This window comes from Aythya marila (genome assembly GCF_965140915.1).
Source record: "Aythya marila genome assembly, chromosome: 1".
NCBI classification, from domain to species: Eukaryota; Metazoa; Chordata; class Aves; order Anseriformes; family Anatidae; genus Aythya; species Aythya marila.
In genome coordinates, this window is record NC_139042.1 from 177,050,677 (window position 1) to 177,069,588 (window position 18,912).

Consider the following 18,912-nt stretch of genomic DNA (forward strand, 5'->3'; position numbering starts at 1 on the left):
TAATCATGTCCCCTCACAATAGCAATTTAAAGATTATATTTTCTATGATGGGGTTTAGCTGAGTCTTTTCCAGGGATTATCTGAATCCAGGATCACTGCACAATTAGAATGTGTTCTATACTGCAGTTTTCAGGTGGAACAAATATTTAACTGATCCAAAACACCAACAATCAATGAAAGTGTACTGAAACATACTAACTTAAAGAATATTAATGCCTGCCTTATTTGTTATGCTTATGTTTGTTATGATTTACATTAAGAAAAAATTAAAAAGAGATAAAATTTCTGCCAAGTTTCCAACAGCTTCCACAACCAACCTTCTTACCTAGGAGTAGTGAAAGGGAAATTCAGGAGTATCCTACAAAAACAACCCCAAGATATCTATACCCTGGGCTTTTACAAAGCTCAGGAAATATGTATATTCCCACATATTAAAGACCTCAACCAAGGCTTGGGCATGCAATTTGTATAGTAGCAGACGACGACTAAATACCCACGAAGACTGAAAAATACAAAAATGTGTTTCTTACCCAGAACATTCACAAATGCATTTGCTAGCAAGTATCCATACTCATTAGAAGCATTGCACTGATAGACAGCACTTGATCTTTCTTGCACAGCTGAGAAAATAATGGTATCACCATCCACCTTTCTGCTAGGATCTTCTGGGGCAACTGTTGGTATAAAGAAAGAAAGTAATTTTTCTTAAACTGCCATTGCATAACATGTTTCATACTTCTGAAAAGAAGAAACAAAATGAAAGACCAATATGCCCTTTGTTCTACTTTCATGCATGACTGTTCACTGGGCAAAATGTGAATTCCAGTATGATTAAAGAAGTTATTCCAGTTCTACACACATTTAATTGTTAAATTTTTGTCTTCCCCCCCCCCAAAAAAAAAAAAAAAAAGTGAAGTTAAGATCATATTTTGCATGCAATAAACATGAAAAACAGTGACATGACAAGATTCGGAGAAATACAGACAATATCTACAAAAATAAATATTTCTGAACATCAAAAGAAACTTGTTAGAATTACATTGAAACTTTACAGCCTCTATGATTTAAAAGCATCTGCTTGTTGTATCAGTTTTTATACACAGAAATAATTCTCCAGGTATAAAATCAGCCTTAGTTGCAAACTACCTCAAAGTGAAACACAAGTAATTGTTTTGTACAAAATCAATAGTCTTCTCAATAGCTGTGTTAGCAGTTCAGTAGGTGGCACTCTTTCCCTGATATAAGTATTACACAGTGCTATTTCTTCAACTACTCTGTAGTAGCATGAGCTGTCAAACAGCTCCTGCATCCCAGAATAATTCAGAACGTAACTGAAAATAAAATTCAGAGATATTGCTGAAGAATAATAGCTGTCAGTTATCATACAACTGGATGAAGTTATAGGGGTACAACAGAGAAAATAACAGCTTGTAACGCTGTACTGCATAAAAATGGACAAATTATACTTTCATTTAAAAAAAAAAGTAGAAATATATTAACATATTGTTAATTAAATGTACTGGTAAGTTTACTGTTATATTAATATGTAAAATAAATGCATATATGAATTAAGGAACACATTTTAGTATGGTTGCATTGTCAAAATTGAAGGTTGAGAAAATAAACATATTTGTGGAACACTTTTTCATATAAAATTATTTCTGATTTCTTTGGATTCATAGAGAAGATCGATTAAATAAATTAATATATATTTTCTGTAAGTGACAAAACCTTTTGATTCTGACTATATCTCAGTACTCAACTGCACAGAGAAATTTATCTTATATTTTCTCAGGTCTATTGAAATATTGATTACTGAATTCTCTAAGAGAGAAGAAACCAGATGACAGGGACTCCAGTTCTGAGCTCCTGCTTAAAGACATTTCCATTGTTGGTGAACTCTGAGGCTACTTTGTATATAAAGTAACGACATCAATTTTCAAACAGATACCTCAAGAACAATTCTCAACTCCATTTTTAACTCCTATCTTAAATCACTCAAAGTTAAGATCAATACAACAAATTAAAATTTTTTGAAATCAAGAAAAAGGTACAACAAGAATTGCAAATGCTTTACTATTCTCTGGGCTACTGCATTGCTGGCACTTATTTTTCTCCTTTTTGGATTTGCTTCCTATTGTGTTCTGTGTTACACATTTCTTCATGTTCCCATGTGAATGACATTTTCATTAAAAGATTCATGGGCTGAAAATAGACAGAGCAGGTGAGTAGCCCAGCAGGCAGGCCAGTCATCTGTGAGAAGCGGTCTGTTTCTGCACACACATCACGGTTAAATGGAAAATACATGCTACCGCACTCCCAGGAGGCAGGTCTGCCCAGAGCTGCTCTGCTCCATTCTCTGTGCATCCCTCCACTCATCCCCTCTGAATCCCAAACCATTTTTTCAGCACCTGGGTGCCTGTTCTAAAAAAAAAATCTGTGGGTCCTAGGAGAAAAATAAAAAACAAGAACAAAAAACGAAGGAAGTATCTTTTTTTTTTGTCTGGTCTAGCTACCTGCATGCTGAAGAGCATCATCTTGAGATCGGTGTCTACTCAATATACTGTCTTGTGACACATCTCATTCTCCCACACAACACAAACACAACCCACAGGTCTTTGTCCATGCATTACACTGCATCTTGCAGGGCCAAGCCCTAAAAGTTAGCCACTGCAGCACCCAGCTGCTTTGCTGCTGTGCTCACACACTGCTCATTGGCTTTTATGAGGACTCTGGTCACCTTACACGATGGCTGTGTGAAAAGGAGAAAATGCTTTCAATGTGTTTGATGGGTCTAAATTTGGCGCTGACAGGCAAAATAACAAAGAATTACGTAATACTAAAAATGGGTGTGCACAACTGGGATTATGAATGTTGAGGATTTGCTATAAAGGTTCTGCTGTAGTAATGGAGAGTTGAGCATGTGTTCTGTAACATCAACATTCAGTTGCAAAATCACTGAGCCTTAATGTAAGAACATGCTTACATCGTTTCTGCCCAAAGACCTGATTGCCTTTCTTCACATTATTTTTCCATCACATTGTATAACAAGACAGCTTCTTGACTATACAGCTACATACAGCCTATTTCTGCACAGACAAGGTATAGCCTCTAGGAGATACGCTTGTCACAGCCAGCTATTGGCACTCTGAACAAGGCCTGTTCATCTGAATACATATTCTCATTCTGTTTCATAAGCTTTTGACAGCCCCAGCAATTACTTCTGTTAGCATGTTTAAAGAACCACTATGGCACTTTTTTTTTTTTTTTTCCTGTGTAAAAGACAGAATGAAATGTGCTGTCTTAACAGAAACAATTAAGATGCATGATTATACTTAAAATGGGAAGAAAATCTCCAGATTTTGCTGAGATTTGTTTACCCTTTTCTATTAAAGTATTTCATTTTCCTGATCAGTTCTACTTGCTGGTCAGTATTTATTTGTGCACTCTCAGGAAGCTAAACAAATGAAGATCAGAACAGCTGTCAACTGCAGTCTACAATATAACATTATCAGTCCAAATGAATGATACAGCCTGAAGAAGTCTAAGAAAAGAATGCATTTTTTTTCAGAAAATGATTAGATCACGAAATATATTTACTGATTTTACAATTCTTTAGCTTTAAGTCTTTAAGTCTTTAAGATCTTTGCAAAATTGGAACATACAATCCATCACTTGGAGTTTTTTTGTTTTGTTTAGTTTTTTAAGCTTAAACGTATAAAAAAAAAACAAAGAGGGTGGTAAGACCCTGGAACAGGTTGCCCAAGGAGGTTATACAGTCTCTTTCGTAGAGATGATCAGAATCTGAATGGACACAGAATCACAGAATCACAGAATTTTCTAGGTTGGAAGAGACCTCAAGGTCATCGAGTCCAACCTCCAACCTAACGCTAACAGCCCTCCACTAAACCATATCCCTAAGCTCTACATCTAAACGTCTTTTGAAGACTTCCAAGGATGGTGACTCCACCACTTCCCTGGGCAGCCTGTTCCAATGCCTCACAACCCTTTCAGTGAAGAAGTTCTTCCTAACATCCAGCCTAAAACTCCCCTGGCTCAACTTAAACCCATTCCCCCTCGTCCTGTCACCAGGCACGTGGGAGAACAGGCCAACCCCCACCTCGCTACAGCCTCCCTTGAGGTACCTAAAAAGAGCGATAAGGTCGCCCCTGAGGCTCCTCTTCTCCAGGCTGAACAAGCCCAGCTCCCTCAGCCGCTCCTCGTAGGACTTGTTCTCCAGACCCCTCACCAGCTTCGTCGCCCTTCTCTGCACCCGCTCAAGCACCTCGATGTCCTTCTTGTAGCGAGGGGCCCAAAACTGAACACAGTACTCGAGGTGCGGCCTCACCAGAGCTGAGTACAGGGGGACGATCACCTCCCTAGCCCTGCTGGTCACGCTGTTCCTAATACAAGCCAGGATGCCGTTGGCCTTCTTGGCCACCTGAGCACACTGCTGGCTCATATTCAGCCGACTGTCCACCATCACTCCCAGGTCCTTCTCTGCCTGGCAGCTTTCCAACCATTCCTCTCCCAGCCTGTAGCTCTGCTTGGGGTTATTGCGCCCCAGGTGCAGGACCCGGCACTTGGCCTTGTTAAACTTCATGCAGTTGACCTCAGCCCATCGGTGCAGCCTATCCAGATCCTCCTGCAGAGCTTTCCTACCCTCGAGCAGATCGACACACGCACCTAACTTGGTGTCATCTGCGAACTTACTGAGGGTGCACTCGATGCCCTCGTCCAGATCATCGATGAAGATATTAAAGAGGACCGGCCCCAGCACCGAGCCCTGGGGGACGCCACTAGTGACTGGCCTCCAACTGGACTTGGCTCCATTCACCACAACTCTTTGGGCCCGGCTATCCAGCCAGTTTCTAACCCAACGAAGCGTGCGCCAGTCCAAGCCAAGAGCAGCCAGTTTCTTGAGGAGAATGCTGTGGGAGACGGTGTCAAAAGCCTTGCTGAAGTCAAGGTAGACCACATCCACAGCCTTTCCCTCATCCACCCAGCGCGTCACTCTGTCATAGAAGGAGATCAGGTTCGTCAGGCATGACCTGCCTTTCATAAAGCCATGCTGACTGGGCCTGATCGCCTGCTTCCCCTTCAAGTGCTGCATGATGACTCTCAGGAGGATCTGCTCCATGAGCTTTCCTGGCACTGAGGTCAAACTGACAGGCCTGTAGTTTCCTGGGTCAGCCCTCCGGCCCTTCTTGTAGATGGGCGTCACGTTTGCTAGCCGCCAGTCGATTGGGACCTCCCCCGATAGCCAGGACTGTTGATAAATGATGGATAGTGGCTTGGCCAGCTCCTCTGCCAGTTCCCTCAGTACCCTTGGGTGGATCCCATCTGGCCCCATCGACTTGTGCACATCTAAGTGTCGTAGTAGGTCACCAACCAGTTCTTCATGGATAATGAGGGCCACATCCTGCTCCCCATCCCCTTCCACCAGCTCAGGGTACTGGGTATCCAGAGAACATCCGGTATTGCCGCTAAAGACTGAGGCAAAGAAGGCATTGAGCACCTCCGCCTTTTCCTCATCTCTTGTAACTAAGTTTCCCCCCGCATCCAGTAAAGGATGGAGATTCTCCTTACTCCTCCTTTTTGTGTTGATGTATTTATAGAAACGTTTTTTGTTATCTTTAACGGCAGTAGCCAGATTGAGCTCCAGATGAGCTTTGGCCTTCCTAATTTTGTCCCTGCACAGCCTCGCTACTTCTTTAAAGTCCTCCTTAGTGGCCTGCCCACTTTTCCAAAGCTTATAAACCCTCTTTTTCCTCCTAAGATCAAGCCACAATTCTCTGTTGAGCCAGGCCGGTCTTCTTCCCCGCCAGCTCGTCTTTGGGCACGTGGGAACAGACCGTTCCTGCGCCATTAAGACTTCCCTCTTGAAGAACGCCCAGCCTTCCTGGACCCCTCTGCCCTTCAGAACCGCCTCCCAAGGGACTCCACCAACCAGTGTCCTGAGCAGCTCAAAGTCAGCCCTCCGAAAGTCCAATACAGCGGTTTTACTGGTCCCCTTCCTGGCCTCGCCAAGGATAGTGAACTCCACCATTGCGTGGTCACTCTGCCCTAGACAGCTCCCGACGATCACGTCCTCCACCAGTCCTTCTCTGTTTGTGAAGAGAAGGTCTAGCGGGGCACCTCCCCTGGTAGGCTCACTAACCAGCTGCGTCAGGAAGCTATCTTCCACGCTCTCCAGAAACCTCCTAGACTGCTTTCTCAGGGCTGTGTTGTGCTTCCAGGATATGTCAGGGAAGTTGAAGTCCCCCACGAGTACAAGAGCTGATGATTTTGCAACCTCTGTCAGCTGCCTGTAGAATTCCTCATCCGTCTCCTCATCCTGGTTCGGCGGTCTATAGCAGACCCCGACCAGGACACTAGCCTTGTTGTCCCTGCCGATCCTAACCCAAAGGGACTCGACCTTGTCATTCCCAACCTCGAGTTCTACAACCTCGAAAGACTCTCTAATATAGAGAGCCACACCACCACCCCTTCTATGCTGCCTGTCCCTTCTATAGAGCTTATAGCCAGGCATTGCAGCACTCCAGTCATGAGACTGGTCCCACCACGTCTCCGTGATGGCAACCAAGTCGTAGCCTGCCTGCCGCACGATGGCTTCCAGCTCCTCCTGTTTGTTACCCATGCTGCGTGCATTGGTGTAGATGCACTTCAGCTGGGCCATTGCCTTATCCTCCGGCCTTGCCATTGTTCCCCCTGGCACAGCCCCAACAATCCTAGCCTCAGCCCCATCCCCCTTCCTACCTAGTTTAAAGCCCTCTCAATGAGCCCTGCCAGTTCCTGGCCCAGGATCCTTTTTCCCCTAAAAGATAGGGACCCGTCTGCGGCCATCAGGCCAGGTGCTGAGTAAAGTGCCCCATGATCAAAAAACCCAAGATTTCTGCGTTGGCACCAGCCCCGGAGCCACGTGTTTAACAGGTGGGCTTTCCGTGTCCTCTCTGAACTCCTCCCTGCCACCATAGGGATGGACGAAAACACCACCTGCACTCCCGCTCCATCCACTAACCGACCCAGCCCCCTAAAGTCCCTTTTGATAGCCTTGAGGCTTCTCTCTTCGATGTTATCACTGCCCGCCTGGACTATCAAAAGGGGGTAATAGTCAGAGGGGCGTACCAGGTTAGGAAGCTTCCTGGCAACGTCCCTGACCCTGGCCCCAGGGAGACAGCAGACTTCCCTACGGGTAGGGTCCGGCCGACAAATAGGGCCCTCTGTTCCCCTAAGAATCGAGTCACCAACAACAATAACCCTCCTGTCTTTTTTGGTGGAGGCAGTCCTGAGGCGCGGAGTCGACCTCCTCGCTCCAGGCATCCTCCTGGGAACATTTGCTACCTCTTCCTCACACACCGGCCTCTCAATCTCTAGGGCCTCAAACCTGTTGTGTAAGGGCACCTGGGAAGGTGGGGCCGGAAGGGGAGGGCATCGCCTGCGATGTCGAGCAGGGACCTGTTTCCATTCCTCCTCAGCTCCCAGATCCCCTCCCTCTGCCCGACGGGGACAGGGCAGGGGGTCCGCCCCCATTTGGGGAGTCTCACCTCGGCACCTCCCCTTGAGGCCCTGCAGGGAGTTACTCCAGAAGTCTATCTCCCGCTCACACTCCCTGATGGCCCTCAACCTCTCCACCTCCTCCTTGAGCTCCGCCACCATGCGGACCAGGTCATCCACCTGCTCGCACCTCACGCACGCAGTTTCTCTGCCTCCCGCCGATGGCAGCAACAGGCTCAGACACTCCTTGCATCCGGTGACCTGAACTGCGGCATTTTTTAACGGGTAGTCGGTCTGCGTGTGTACCGACTTTCTGGAGAGCGCGCCGTGCCTGGTGGCGACCATTATCGCCTAGCTACGGCTGTTGTTAACGAGGTGTTGTTTGTGTGTAGGGGGAGCGCTCCGCCCTTCCTGCGCGAACTGCCGCGCCACTCCCTTCTGACGCGCCACGCCCTGATTGCCCGCCCTGGTCGCCGCGCTCCTGGTCGCTCGCGCTCCCTAGGGGCTGCTTTTGAATGGCTGGGGAAGGGGCGCTGCTGGCTCCGCCTTCGCCTCGTCAGCCTCCCTCACGAGGGCTGCCGGGTCCTGGCGGCTCCCTCTAGTAGGCTCGATGCCGGACAAAATTAGCCCTGCCTGGCCCGATCCCCCGCTCCGCTGCAGAACGCGCCTGCCCCGGAGCCGATCGCCTCGGCAAATGGCCAGTCATGAGCAACCTGATGCTGATAACACCTTCCTTTGAGGAGGCAGATTGGACCAGATGAACTCTACCTCCTTCCAACTATTTTATGATGTTGTGATTTTAAAATTAAATATTTTAATATTAAAAACATAGACTGACAATAAGGCATTACTCACTGAGAAGGAGGTATATACCTGTGATTGCTATTCTGTAATTTACTGTTGTTCACAAAAAGGTTCATGTGAAATCGAGAATCCCTGACATCTGAGTTTATTATACTGGTACCACATTCTGAAATACAACAGCGGATGCGATCTAGCTGACATCAGATGTTCTCAGCTTTGCTAACTCAGAGTCTAAGTCCCACGGGGCACAGAATTAAGAATATTTTTCTTGTTGCCTGAGAAGCATGATGTAACCTAAGGTAATATATATATTTTTTCCCAGAGGCATGTGTAGATTACAACCTTAGTTTTCAGGATATATGCACTGTTTCTATTCTATAATGAAAATGTTGATGTCGTCTTCAGATGTTGTAGTAGAGATTCCCTCTGGCTGAAAACAAGCTGGAGAAGACAGAAACTAACTTTTTTGATTTTCCTGTATCAATCACAACACATACACCTTTGGCAGGTGTAAGAGCTAATTTTATCCAGATCAGTAAAAAGTTAAATAAAAACACAGTACAAACAGATAATTTCTCTTTAGAAAAGAATAGAGATATTAATGACTGTCTTCAGATGCCTCCATTTTTTAAGCAAATCAAAGTTATGAATAAAAAATAATTATAACTGCTATGCATTTGCAGTCACTACATATGATTGTTGAAAAACCTTTCACATCGCAAATTTTATTATTTTTTAATTCACAAATAAGATGGTTTCAGAGTAGAGAACTATGCAGGAAATGCAAAAATTGATAGCAATGTAAGAACAGAAATTATTGTTTAAGTGTTATAGTTCACAGTCACTCTTTAACCTCTACTATTAGTAAAGCTGACTTTTCATTTTGCATCAGTAGAAGAATATTAATTTCTCAGAGAATCTGAGACAATTATTTGATTTAGATTATTATACTGAAAATTTGTTGTTGCTTCATACTATACAGGTCTGCTTCATACTATAATTGTGTCCTCAAGTTCATGCACAATTAATAGTGAATGTAAGTGGGGCCTGAGAACACTACTGGCTCATAAGGCATGATTTTCAAAAACCCTAAAAAAAAAAAAAAAAAAAGCAAAGAGAGAAGGCTAGGGATTTTTTTCTGATATGGATTTAGACATGTGGTCCTTATATAATGATGCCTTTCAGGTTCTGATAGGATCACAGGATCTCCTGTATTACAGCAAATTTGCTAAAAGCAACCTATCATTCTTCTTTACCTGCTTATTCCTCCAAAAAGTCACGTTCACAAGTAATTTATAAATAAAGTAACTGTCTCAAAATGAGGAAGGTCTATCTTAGCTATAACTTGAGTGACTGAAATGGGAGTTTTGAAGAATTATTTATAAAAGGTTAGACATTCATATTCTGATGTATTACCTATAACAACGGGAGAATGTCACAGAACCAGGACTTAACATTAACAACCAACCAAACAAGAAAACTAGGAGGGACTTCCAGTGTGTAGTCACCAAGCTGTACTGATAAGAAGTCACGTCCCTTATGCAGGCACCTCCCAGCTTTTTTTATAAATTATATGGTCTCTGAATGAGCATCCAGTTAACATACTTTTGGCTACAGCTGACTAGCCTCATAACATTTGAGAACCCAAATCAGGGGACATTATGCAGGACAGACCTGTTCTATCCGATCTCTCATCATTTTGCCTAAATACTATATGAGGCATTTAGAGAACCTTATGCAACTAGAATCCCTCATTCTTCCCGTGGGATAGGGCAGATGACAAAGAAAGGAGAAGACAGGGATTTTAACCAATATTTTGCCTTACTTGGCTGAACTTTCACAGTCACATAGAGCTATAGATGTATTTCTGCACAGACACATATAGTTCCAGTGGTATGTGCAGAAAGGTTGTGGGTTCTGACAAAGCAGAGGCCTTGACGATACTTTCAGAGATGAGTATAAACTGGAGAAAAGCTGATAGTAAAATAGCAAGACTGGACAGTCATCAGACAGACCTGAAAACCTGTAAGGTCATACTGACACTGAAACTAAGCAAGGAAAACAAGAAACTTGAGTTTTGCCTTACCCTACACCCTACAGTCAACAGTCAAAGACTTCATTCTGGAAGAGATGGCAAGAGATGGAAGAAGTGCTCTTTTCCTTTTTCTAACATCTCACTTGTTCCTCAGAAAAGTATTTTCCTGTGACCCCTGCAATCCTTGTTCCAGGGTGAGATGTTTTTATTTTGGTAGTGCTGTTAACTCCAAAGGGATGGCAGGCTAGCCACAACTGTCCTTTGGCTATCTTGTGCACAATAAGTAAAACTGATTATCAGAGGTTCTCCTGTCTGCCACAGCTCCTAGGCCAGATGCACAGTTCCAGCATCATGACAGCAGAAGTGGTGGATGCCTGCCTGCCCTGGCACTTCCCTCCTCTGTGAGGCTCAGCTCTTCAGGGTGTCAGAGACCCGGCAGATTTCATCCCACCCTCCCATGGCCACGATGAACAGCTTGTGTGTATGCTCACAGAGAACACGACGGAGGACAAATCTGTGAGCCAGGGATTATCAATGCCTTTCATGAAGGAAATGTAAGGGCTAATGTTTCCCCCTTAACTTCAATGTGATTAATAATGGAGACTAACTAAAAAGTGAGATTCAATGTGAGACGTAATATAAACAAGTGAAGCACGTGTTGACAGAAGATAAACAGCGCCTTTCAGTGCACTACTTTGTCTAAATCTAAGTGTGTGTATTTAATATTTAATAGCTCATCATGAACTATGAACTACTGAACCAATAAATTAGTCTTTTGTGCAGTATTTGCAATGCTCTTCTGAAGCCCAATTATGAAAGTGCTTCCCCTTCCCAATTAATCCGGGTTGTTACTTTTTTAGAAGTTGAGATACTTTATGCATGGTTTCCCTTTTGTAAAACCATGCTGAATATCTGAGCAGCAAAACACAACGGATTATGCAGCAGTATAAATAATGCAGACCTTGAGCGTTAATTGAAGCGCAAGGCAAGGCAGAATCGTGGCCTGAACTTTCAATTGCTACTTGCAAAAGTAATTCTAATTGACCTCAATGGGACTGTGCATGTGGGTTCAAATTACTCCTGTGAGTAAACACTACAAGGTTCGCTTCTTATCGCTCCAGCATGCCTGAAACAGCTTGCTTTAAATTGGAAGCGAGCTTTTCTTCAGAGCATTATCATTGAAGAAAATGAATGAAAAGATTTCAAAGAAGCTTAAAATCTTCCTTTAAAAGTATCTTTTTTATGCTGGCTAATATAATCTAGAACAAAATTTACACCACTGCACTTGTTTTCATAGGTGCTTAACATACATTAATCTTTTTATTATTATTATTTTGATATGAAGCTGATCTTCATCTTTCCCTTTCCGTTATTTAAGCCTCACCCTTTGACTGAGATATAGCTGGATGGTTCTTTCTTCAACATTCCCCTTCCTTGTCTGACTCTATTATGGCAAAACAAAACCGGAAGAATTAAGCATCTCCCAGTTGTGGTTTCCAATAGAAAATTAAAGTATTGCAAACAGATTACAGGGCCACAGGAGGCACATTGTGGGATATATGATGACAGCAGGGCTTTGAAATTCAAATGTAGCTCTTTTTCTTTGAAATCCTGCCATGGGTGTAGCTCTCTCAGCACTGCCCTGAAGCTGAAACAGCTGCTTTAGTTTCCTTTTACAGTGATTTACTAATCATTCAGCTGGAAGAAGAGGGGCTCAATTCTGTTATTTGGTAGGAAGTGAACAAAAGAGCATGCTGTACTTGGTAGTTTCCAGACCTGTTTTTGGTAACTCAGAATAATATAAAATCACAAGAATCTTAAGAACAGCACTTTCTATGATCGTGATAATTTTCTTTCTTGGATCCCCTGACAGTTTCAGTGTACTCGAGTATCCAGTGAACTTGCACTTAAATATTTAAGGTGGCAAAACTTCTGTCTTCCTCAGCAGTGAAAGTGACCTTTAACATAAAACTGAGCTACCCAGTTATTATTTGCTGTGTTCTTTTGTCTTTTTTTTTTTTTTTCCTCCTATTGAGTTTGAGTGGATAATTTTGTTAAAGTCTCTTAATTTTTTTCTGAGTTTCCTTCAGTAAGACTCTGTATACTAATTCCTCTGGGCCATCCAATGTATGCTGCCCTCATACTTGCGAAGTTTGGTGGTATCTGCCTCTAAAAACTTTATATTTCTTAATGTTTTACTGCTATCCTGCAAAAATGCAGAACACATAGTTGCTTTTCTGGAAAATGTAGTTGTTTGTCATTTGAATAGCCAGTCCTACAGCTTTGACAAAGAAGCAGTAGAAGGCAAAGGTGCATCTCATTAACCAGCTGCAAAAGATTTTAGTCAGGTTTTAAAAAGATTTTAGTCAGGTTTTAGTCAAGTGTTTGTTTTTTTTTAGTCAGATTTTTAGTCAGGATGGATGAAGAGTTAAACCATCAGACTAGCAAGAAAAGAAATCTCAACAAAACAAAACAAAAAACAAGACTAATGGCAACTATATAAAGAACAGTAAGTATGTTGAGACAACTTAAAAGCCAGAAAGGTAACTACAGGATAGGTATTAAACTTCAAGCATGAAGCAGACTTCATGATATATGTACATACAGCATATACAATACAAAATTACATTATTTTCCTGTTTTTCTTGTATACTTACTACTTTTTGGTGAGCTGACAAACACCTCTCTGAAATGGTGCTTAATGTCAGCTCACATAACTTACTTAACCAATAGAAACTTCTGGTTTTATATCTCAGGATAAAGATCTCAACTTATTTTTACTTAGGATTCCTGGAACAGATACTTTGCTAAATGTTTTTGTTTCAATACTTTCCCTTACTTTACCCTTTTGCCTAAAGAAAAAAAAAAAAAAGTGTACATACAGAGTATACTCTGATAGCTTGTATGTGGAAAATTAGAAGAACTTGTATAGAATGCTTTCTGTTAGTACTTTTCCCTTAAATTATCCTTGAAATTGCACATTTTCAGTTCAGTTTCAGATCTCTTGTATCCCAAATGTTTTGAATATATCTAACGAACGTTCTTGTTTGCCTGTTGCTGTTTCCTAGATTCTCACTGTGTAGAATTCTCCTCCATGTCCCAAACTCTGTGACACTTACTTTGATTAACATACTTAAATGTCTCCTGGAACTCCCAAAAGTTACAGTCATACATTCCACAGGCCAGACCAGACCCATATTTTAGAATAGATTATCTCTCACAAGGCAATAAAAACAAGATTGTTTTTATAGTACTGTTTCATGAAAAAGGAAGGACAAATGTAGAAGAACCAGGTGTGATGTGATGTAGAGGCCATGCTGAGTACAAAAACAACTGACAACATGCTGCAGCATTCTCCAGCAAGTTCTACCCAAGCAAACTTATGCTTCATACAGCAGCTATCTTGTGTCTGTCATACAGCATCGCCAGTCATAGCACTGCAACAATTCAGTGACTCAGTCAATGGCTCTAGGTAGCTTTTCTTACCACCAACTCTGGATTGCTTTTCTTACCCATACACAGAGAAACAGCTGTTTCACTGCCTCAGGGGTTCCTTTTCTTTGACACCTACTTTGTACAAGCTGTTTTCCAGGCAGTTGCTGACGCACCAAGTCAGCTTTGCTGCTGCTTTTTAGTGCTGAAGCCTGGAAGGCTCCAACATCCTCTAAGCTGCGTATCCTGCAAAAGTGCTCTGAACACCCACAGAAGTGACGACTTGACCTTTTGTGTCAACTTTTCAATTCTTAGAAAAAACTAGTACTGCTCTGGGGCAGCAAATGAGAGACCCAGCAAACATGACTGCCACAGCAACACAATGGCAGAAATTATACCTCAGTAATATCCCTCAAAAGGGCATGGCACAGCTTTGCTGCTATGGCTCTGCCTCTGTAAGGATGCTACCCCAGGAGAGCACCAGACAGGATAACCAGGTATACATTCACAAATAGCACAAATGCACTCTCAAACACTTTAAAGGCACATTTTGATGTTAAAAAAAAAACACTGTTTTTTAACCACCTAATTTATAATTTATTATAACCTGTCAGCCAAAATTAAACAAATGCATGCTCTTCATTTATATAGATAAATATACATTTTAAATGATATTGCTCATATTTCCTTATTCATCATCCTGTGAGGTAATTAAAAATCTTACTTGCTATGGGAACACCATTTGATAACCAGCTTATGCTAGGTTTTGGGTTGCCATTAGCTCTGCAGATCAATGACCCATCTTCTCCAGGAGATAGGACCAAGTTTCTGGGTGCTGTTATCCAGTATGGAGCAGCTGGGGTTAGGAAGAGAAACACAGCAATCATTTTCCAAAATTACCATGATTACAGAAAATCATGAGGCACAGTCATGGTAACCATAAAATAATTCAAACAAGATATGTATAGGTATAGACATACAGTTGTGTGGTAAAATTTATTTTTGTATACATTATATTCAATGATTAACTGGTAAATTACACTTTGGCTAAACTGAGCTATTGGCTACCTCCTGCATTGAATGGGGGATAGCTTTTTACTTTGAAATTATAAGACAGTTGAAAATGCACAGAGATTGAAATGGACAGAATACTGTCCACACCAAAAGATCTTCATCTATGTCACCTTTTTTATTATTATTATTTTTTTTACAATAAATAACCACAAATAGTATATGTTGTCACATTTTGCAATTAAACTTCAGATTTTGGATTGATGGATAGAAGCAAACAGAAAACTCTTGACAAGAAGGTTGAATATGACTATAGAGTGATAGTGGACTACAGTAATAGGTTTTTAGTATGCAAAGGGAGCACTACACTTGGTTATTTAAATGACTAATTAGCTGTCATCCCTTTTTTTTGTTTGTTTCATGATATTCAAAATATTCTTACAGTTTCTATTTGGACAAACACATTTTAAATGTTTTTAAAACTAGTAAGACAGCACAGGTAAAAGACTCAGGAAACAAAAACAGAAATGTTCATCAAGGGAGAAAAAAGAGCGTAAGATGAATAGAAAAATAGGGAAGAGAAAAAATCTGGGCTATGTGAATAGAGAGCAGAAAAGACAGAAAATAAAAAGGAGATAAAGACAAGGGATGGGGAGGAACGCAGAACAAGGAAGGACAAAGACTAATGACAATTAATCAAAGATATAAATTAAATGTATTACAGATATGTATTAAATGTATTAAAGATATAAATTAAATGTATTAAATGTAATACAATAAAGTCTCAATTTAGCCTGTTACTTGACAAAGCAACATAATGAAAAGAGAAACAAAAGTTAGAGATAGTCAAGTCTGTCTGTCTGATGGCGGAATTCAGTTGATTTAGCTATCCTCAGTTATTTTTTAATATTATCATTCATCCTTTCAGTTATAATTTATTATCCTGGTAAGCATACTTCAGTCTTGCATTCTGGACATCGACAATATTAAATTAACGATTATTTTAGTATTACCTTTCACAGTTACTGAAATGACATGATGAGTAGAACCTAATATATTTCTTGCTATGCATTTGTAGTTCCCAGAGTCAGCTTCAGAAACATCTACAATCTTGAGCGTTTTCTTAAAATTTTCAAAAAATGTTCTGTTGGCTGGCAATTCGCCACCTTCTTTAATCCAGCGAATTACTGGTGTGGGTCTGGAAAAGCAAACGTACAGATCAAACTAATGGACTACTGAAAAGGAAGATGAGAGTTCTATATGTTAATGTTTTGAACATAAATTTTACACCAATTATTTTAAGAGCCTTTACTCAGATTTTGGGGCATGTCCAGCAAATGTGCAGGATATGCCAGCATTTGTTTCTAGGAAATGACAAGCCTCACTAACACTGTCAATGGCCATCTGTTCATAGGTTTAATAATTATGGAATACATTTGTCTCCTGATTAATCTAAAAACCTCAATGGTTAATAAATGAATACAAGTGTATTTTAAATCTTACTGTATTTATACTTTTATATTGATGCTCATTCTGGTTTAAAAGGTAACTTCTAGATAATGATAGATAAAGATTACAACTGTCCTTCATTTGAGCAATATTGTAATGCTTCATGCACATCATAAATATTATAGCAGATCTGTAGGAGACAGAAATTTTTCCTATGACAAATCAAGAAAAAAATGACAGTACTGAGTCAAGTATAGCTACTTGTAATTGCATCCTGGTTGTGTCCCATGTTGGCTACTGAGGCTGAAAGTTGTCCAAACTCATGCAGACATACCTTTAAAATTACAGCAAATTAAAAGGTGTTGCTTTCTCAGTAGAATGTCCTCTCTCAAATATTAATGATTCAGGGCAAATATTCATTTAGCAATCTAATATGAGAACAGGAACAACTAGCAAAGTTTATTTTTAATTATGGTATTAGTAATTAGGAGTAGTTTCTTTAAATAAAAACTGAATCTGGCCTCCTGATGAGAACTATGTAAGCTTCCCTCATTGAATTATTAAAATAGAAAAATACATGACATTTAAAGACAAATCCATATAATGGATAACATTTTATTTTTTCCCCGTTTTTATCCAGTGATTTTTCTAGAGTTTGGACCTCTGACTATTTTTATTGCAGGGTTGTTGAAAAGCATATTCTACTCCCCCACACAACTGTGATTATGCTAGTGGTGCTGATGCAAGGACACCTGAACAGACCACAGCTGAGGCAGAAACAGTGCACTGACCTTTGTATCAAGCTGTGTCAAGCTGTGCATGAGCGTGCCCTGTGGAGCTTATGCAAGTGCATACATCTGCATGATGCCGCGCTGCATCATTTGCAATTACTGGCTTACCTCACTGCTACTTCAGAGTGCTCTGCCTTCTATGCTTTTGTGCATTGTCAACATGTTTATAGCTCCTGAAATAAATAGGTACTAAAGATTTTCTTCTTCCACACTAACCAATCTATTCTCTTTCTTCCTGAGAATGAAATTGATTTAAGATCAAACTAGTTCATGAAGTTAAATTGCTCTTTAGTCATTTTCTACTTGCACAATTAGCAACAAAGACAAACATGCATTACATGGAAGAAACAAGTACCAATTAAACCCAATTACAATGAGAAGTTGGATGTAAGTAGCTGAAGGTATGTTCTAACAACTCCCACCTAGGCGATGCACTAAGTAATTAGCATATGTGAGCAGCTTTTTCAGATTATACCAGCAGATTCTTATCTATTTATATACTATTTGAGAGCTTAATGGCTATATAGTTAGGAAAAAAACAGAGACTTATTTCCCAAGTGCAATTCTGCAGACATGTGTCCAAGGTTATCCTATGACATTTCTTGCTTGTGTCCTGAAACAAAGGCCTTCTCATATGTTTAATACATGAGAAAAATATTTATGTTCATAGTCAGTTTTAGAATATGCTGATTTCCAAAATGGTGAACACTTCCTTAAAAGTCCTCTTTCTATTTTACATTTCTATTTCTTTAAAATACTTAAGCATACATAGCAGTAACATTTTAGGCATCTCTGAAATGTTTCCCTCTGATTCTGCATTTTTATTTTGAAAAGCACGGTCTAAAAAGTAACTCACAATCCTGCTGCAATGCACTCCAACAAAAGGACATTTCCTCTGAGTTCCACTTTGTTACTTGTGGTACCAGTTGGTGTTAGAAGAATTGGTGGCCTCTCTGTAACTGGCTTGGCTGGAACAAGAAAAAATAAAGTAATTAATTTCAATATTTTATTTTAATGTTGACCAAATTCATACATCCATTCTCACATTTTGGACAGAGATTTTGATGCACACAGGCCACTTAATTAAAAATTATCATGTTACACATACATATATATACATACATAGTTCAACAAATTAGGCTTTTGACAGACATAACATAATCATATCTCAACTTGTTTAATGCTAATTTTGAACACATACCTGCAAACATTTGTTATTGAAGAGGGGAAAAATTTGATATGTAGTCCTTACATAAGCAACTATATATGGATGCATACTGAGTATAAGGTTACTTAGGTGAATGAGTGAAAGACTGAATGTTACCAAAAGCTTCCATCAAAACACAAATAAAGCAAAGTTATTAAATTCAAAAATATAATCCAAGGTGTCACATGGTATGCTCCACTTTGAAGTACACTTTGTTCAATATTTTCTAGACAATGTGAGACATCTCTGGAAATTTAACCTTGTCTTCTCCTCTCACTAAATACTTAAGTTTATTTCAAACTGTTCCCCAGTCTGGTAATGAACCACTGATTACCTGCAAGTTTACCGCAGTAAACAGAAAGCCGTAAGACCTAGTTCTGACACTATATTGTGACAGTTTCTGAAGTCTACTATGATATTTCATGTGCCTTCATGGAGATCAGAATAATAGCAGGCATCCTGTAAATGTTCTTTTATAGCAATTTTAAAATATAGGATCAACTTGCTCTAAAGCACAATAGTAATCTGAATCATTACAGTAAACTTTTTTTTTTTTAAACGTGGGCAGAAACAATAAACTACTTTATTAGTTAGTTGGATTTATTGATAGATTGACATAAACAGAACACAATTTTAATACAGTATGTACCATGAACTCCTGAAAAACTAACACCTGAACAACTTAA

At 40.4% G+C, this 18,912-nt stretch overlaps 1 protein-coding gene across 10 annotated transcripts in view; it reads right to left on the minus strand.

The window, feature by feature from the left end:
- Nucleotides 1-18,912, minus strand: part of NRCAM (neuronal cell adhesion molecule) — a gene marked incomplete at its 3' end in the record, with an annotated part of 156,660 nt that overhangs the window by 44,534 nt on the left and 93,214 nt on the right. For all 10 annotated transcript variants that reach the window (XM_082764102.1, XM_082764101.1, XM_082764103.1 and 7 more), the window contains 4 exons: nt 17,876-17,987; nt 15,793-15,977; nt 14,493-14,624; nt 531-674 (listed from right to left, as the gene is read on the minus strand). In XM_082764102.1, coding sequence (XP_082620228.1) covers nt 531-674; nt 14,493-14,624; nt 15,793-15,977; nt 17,876-17,987 — 573 coding nt within the window. The remainder of the gene's footprint in view (nt 1-530; nt 675-14,492; nt 14,625-15,792; nt 15,978-17,875; nt 17,988-18,912) is intronic.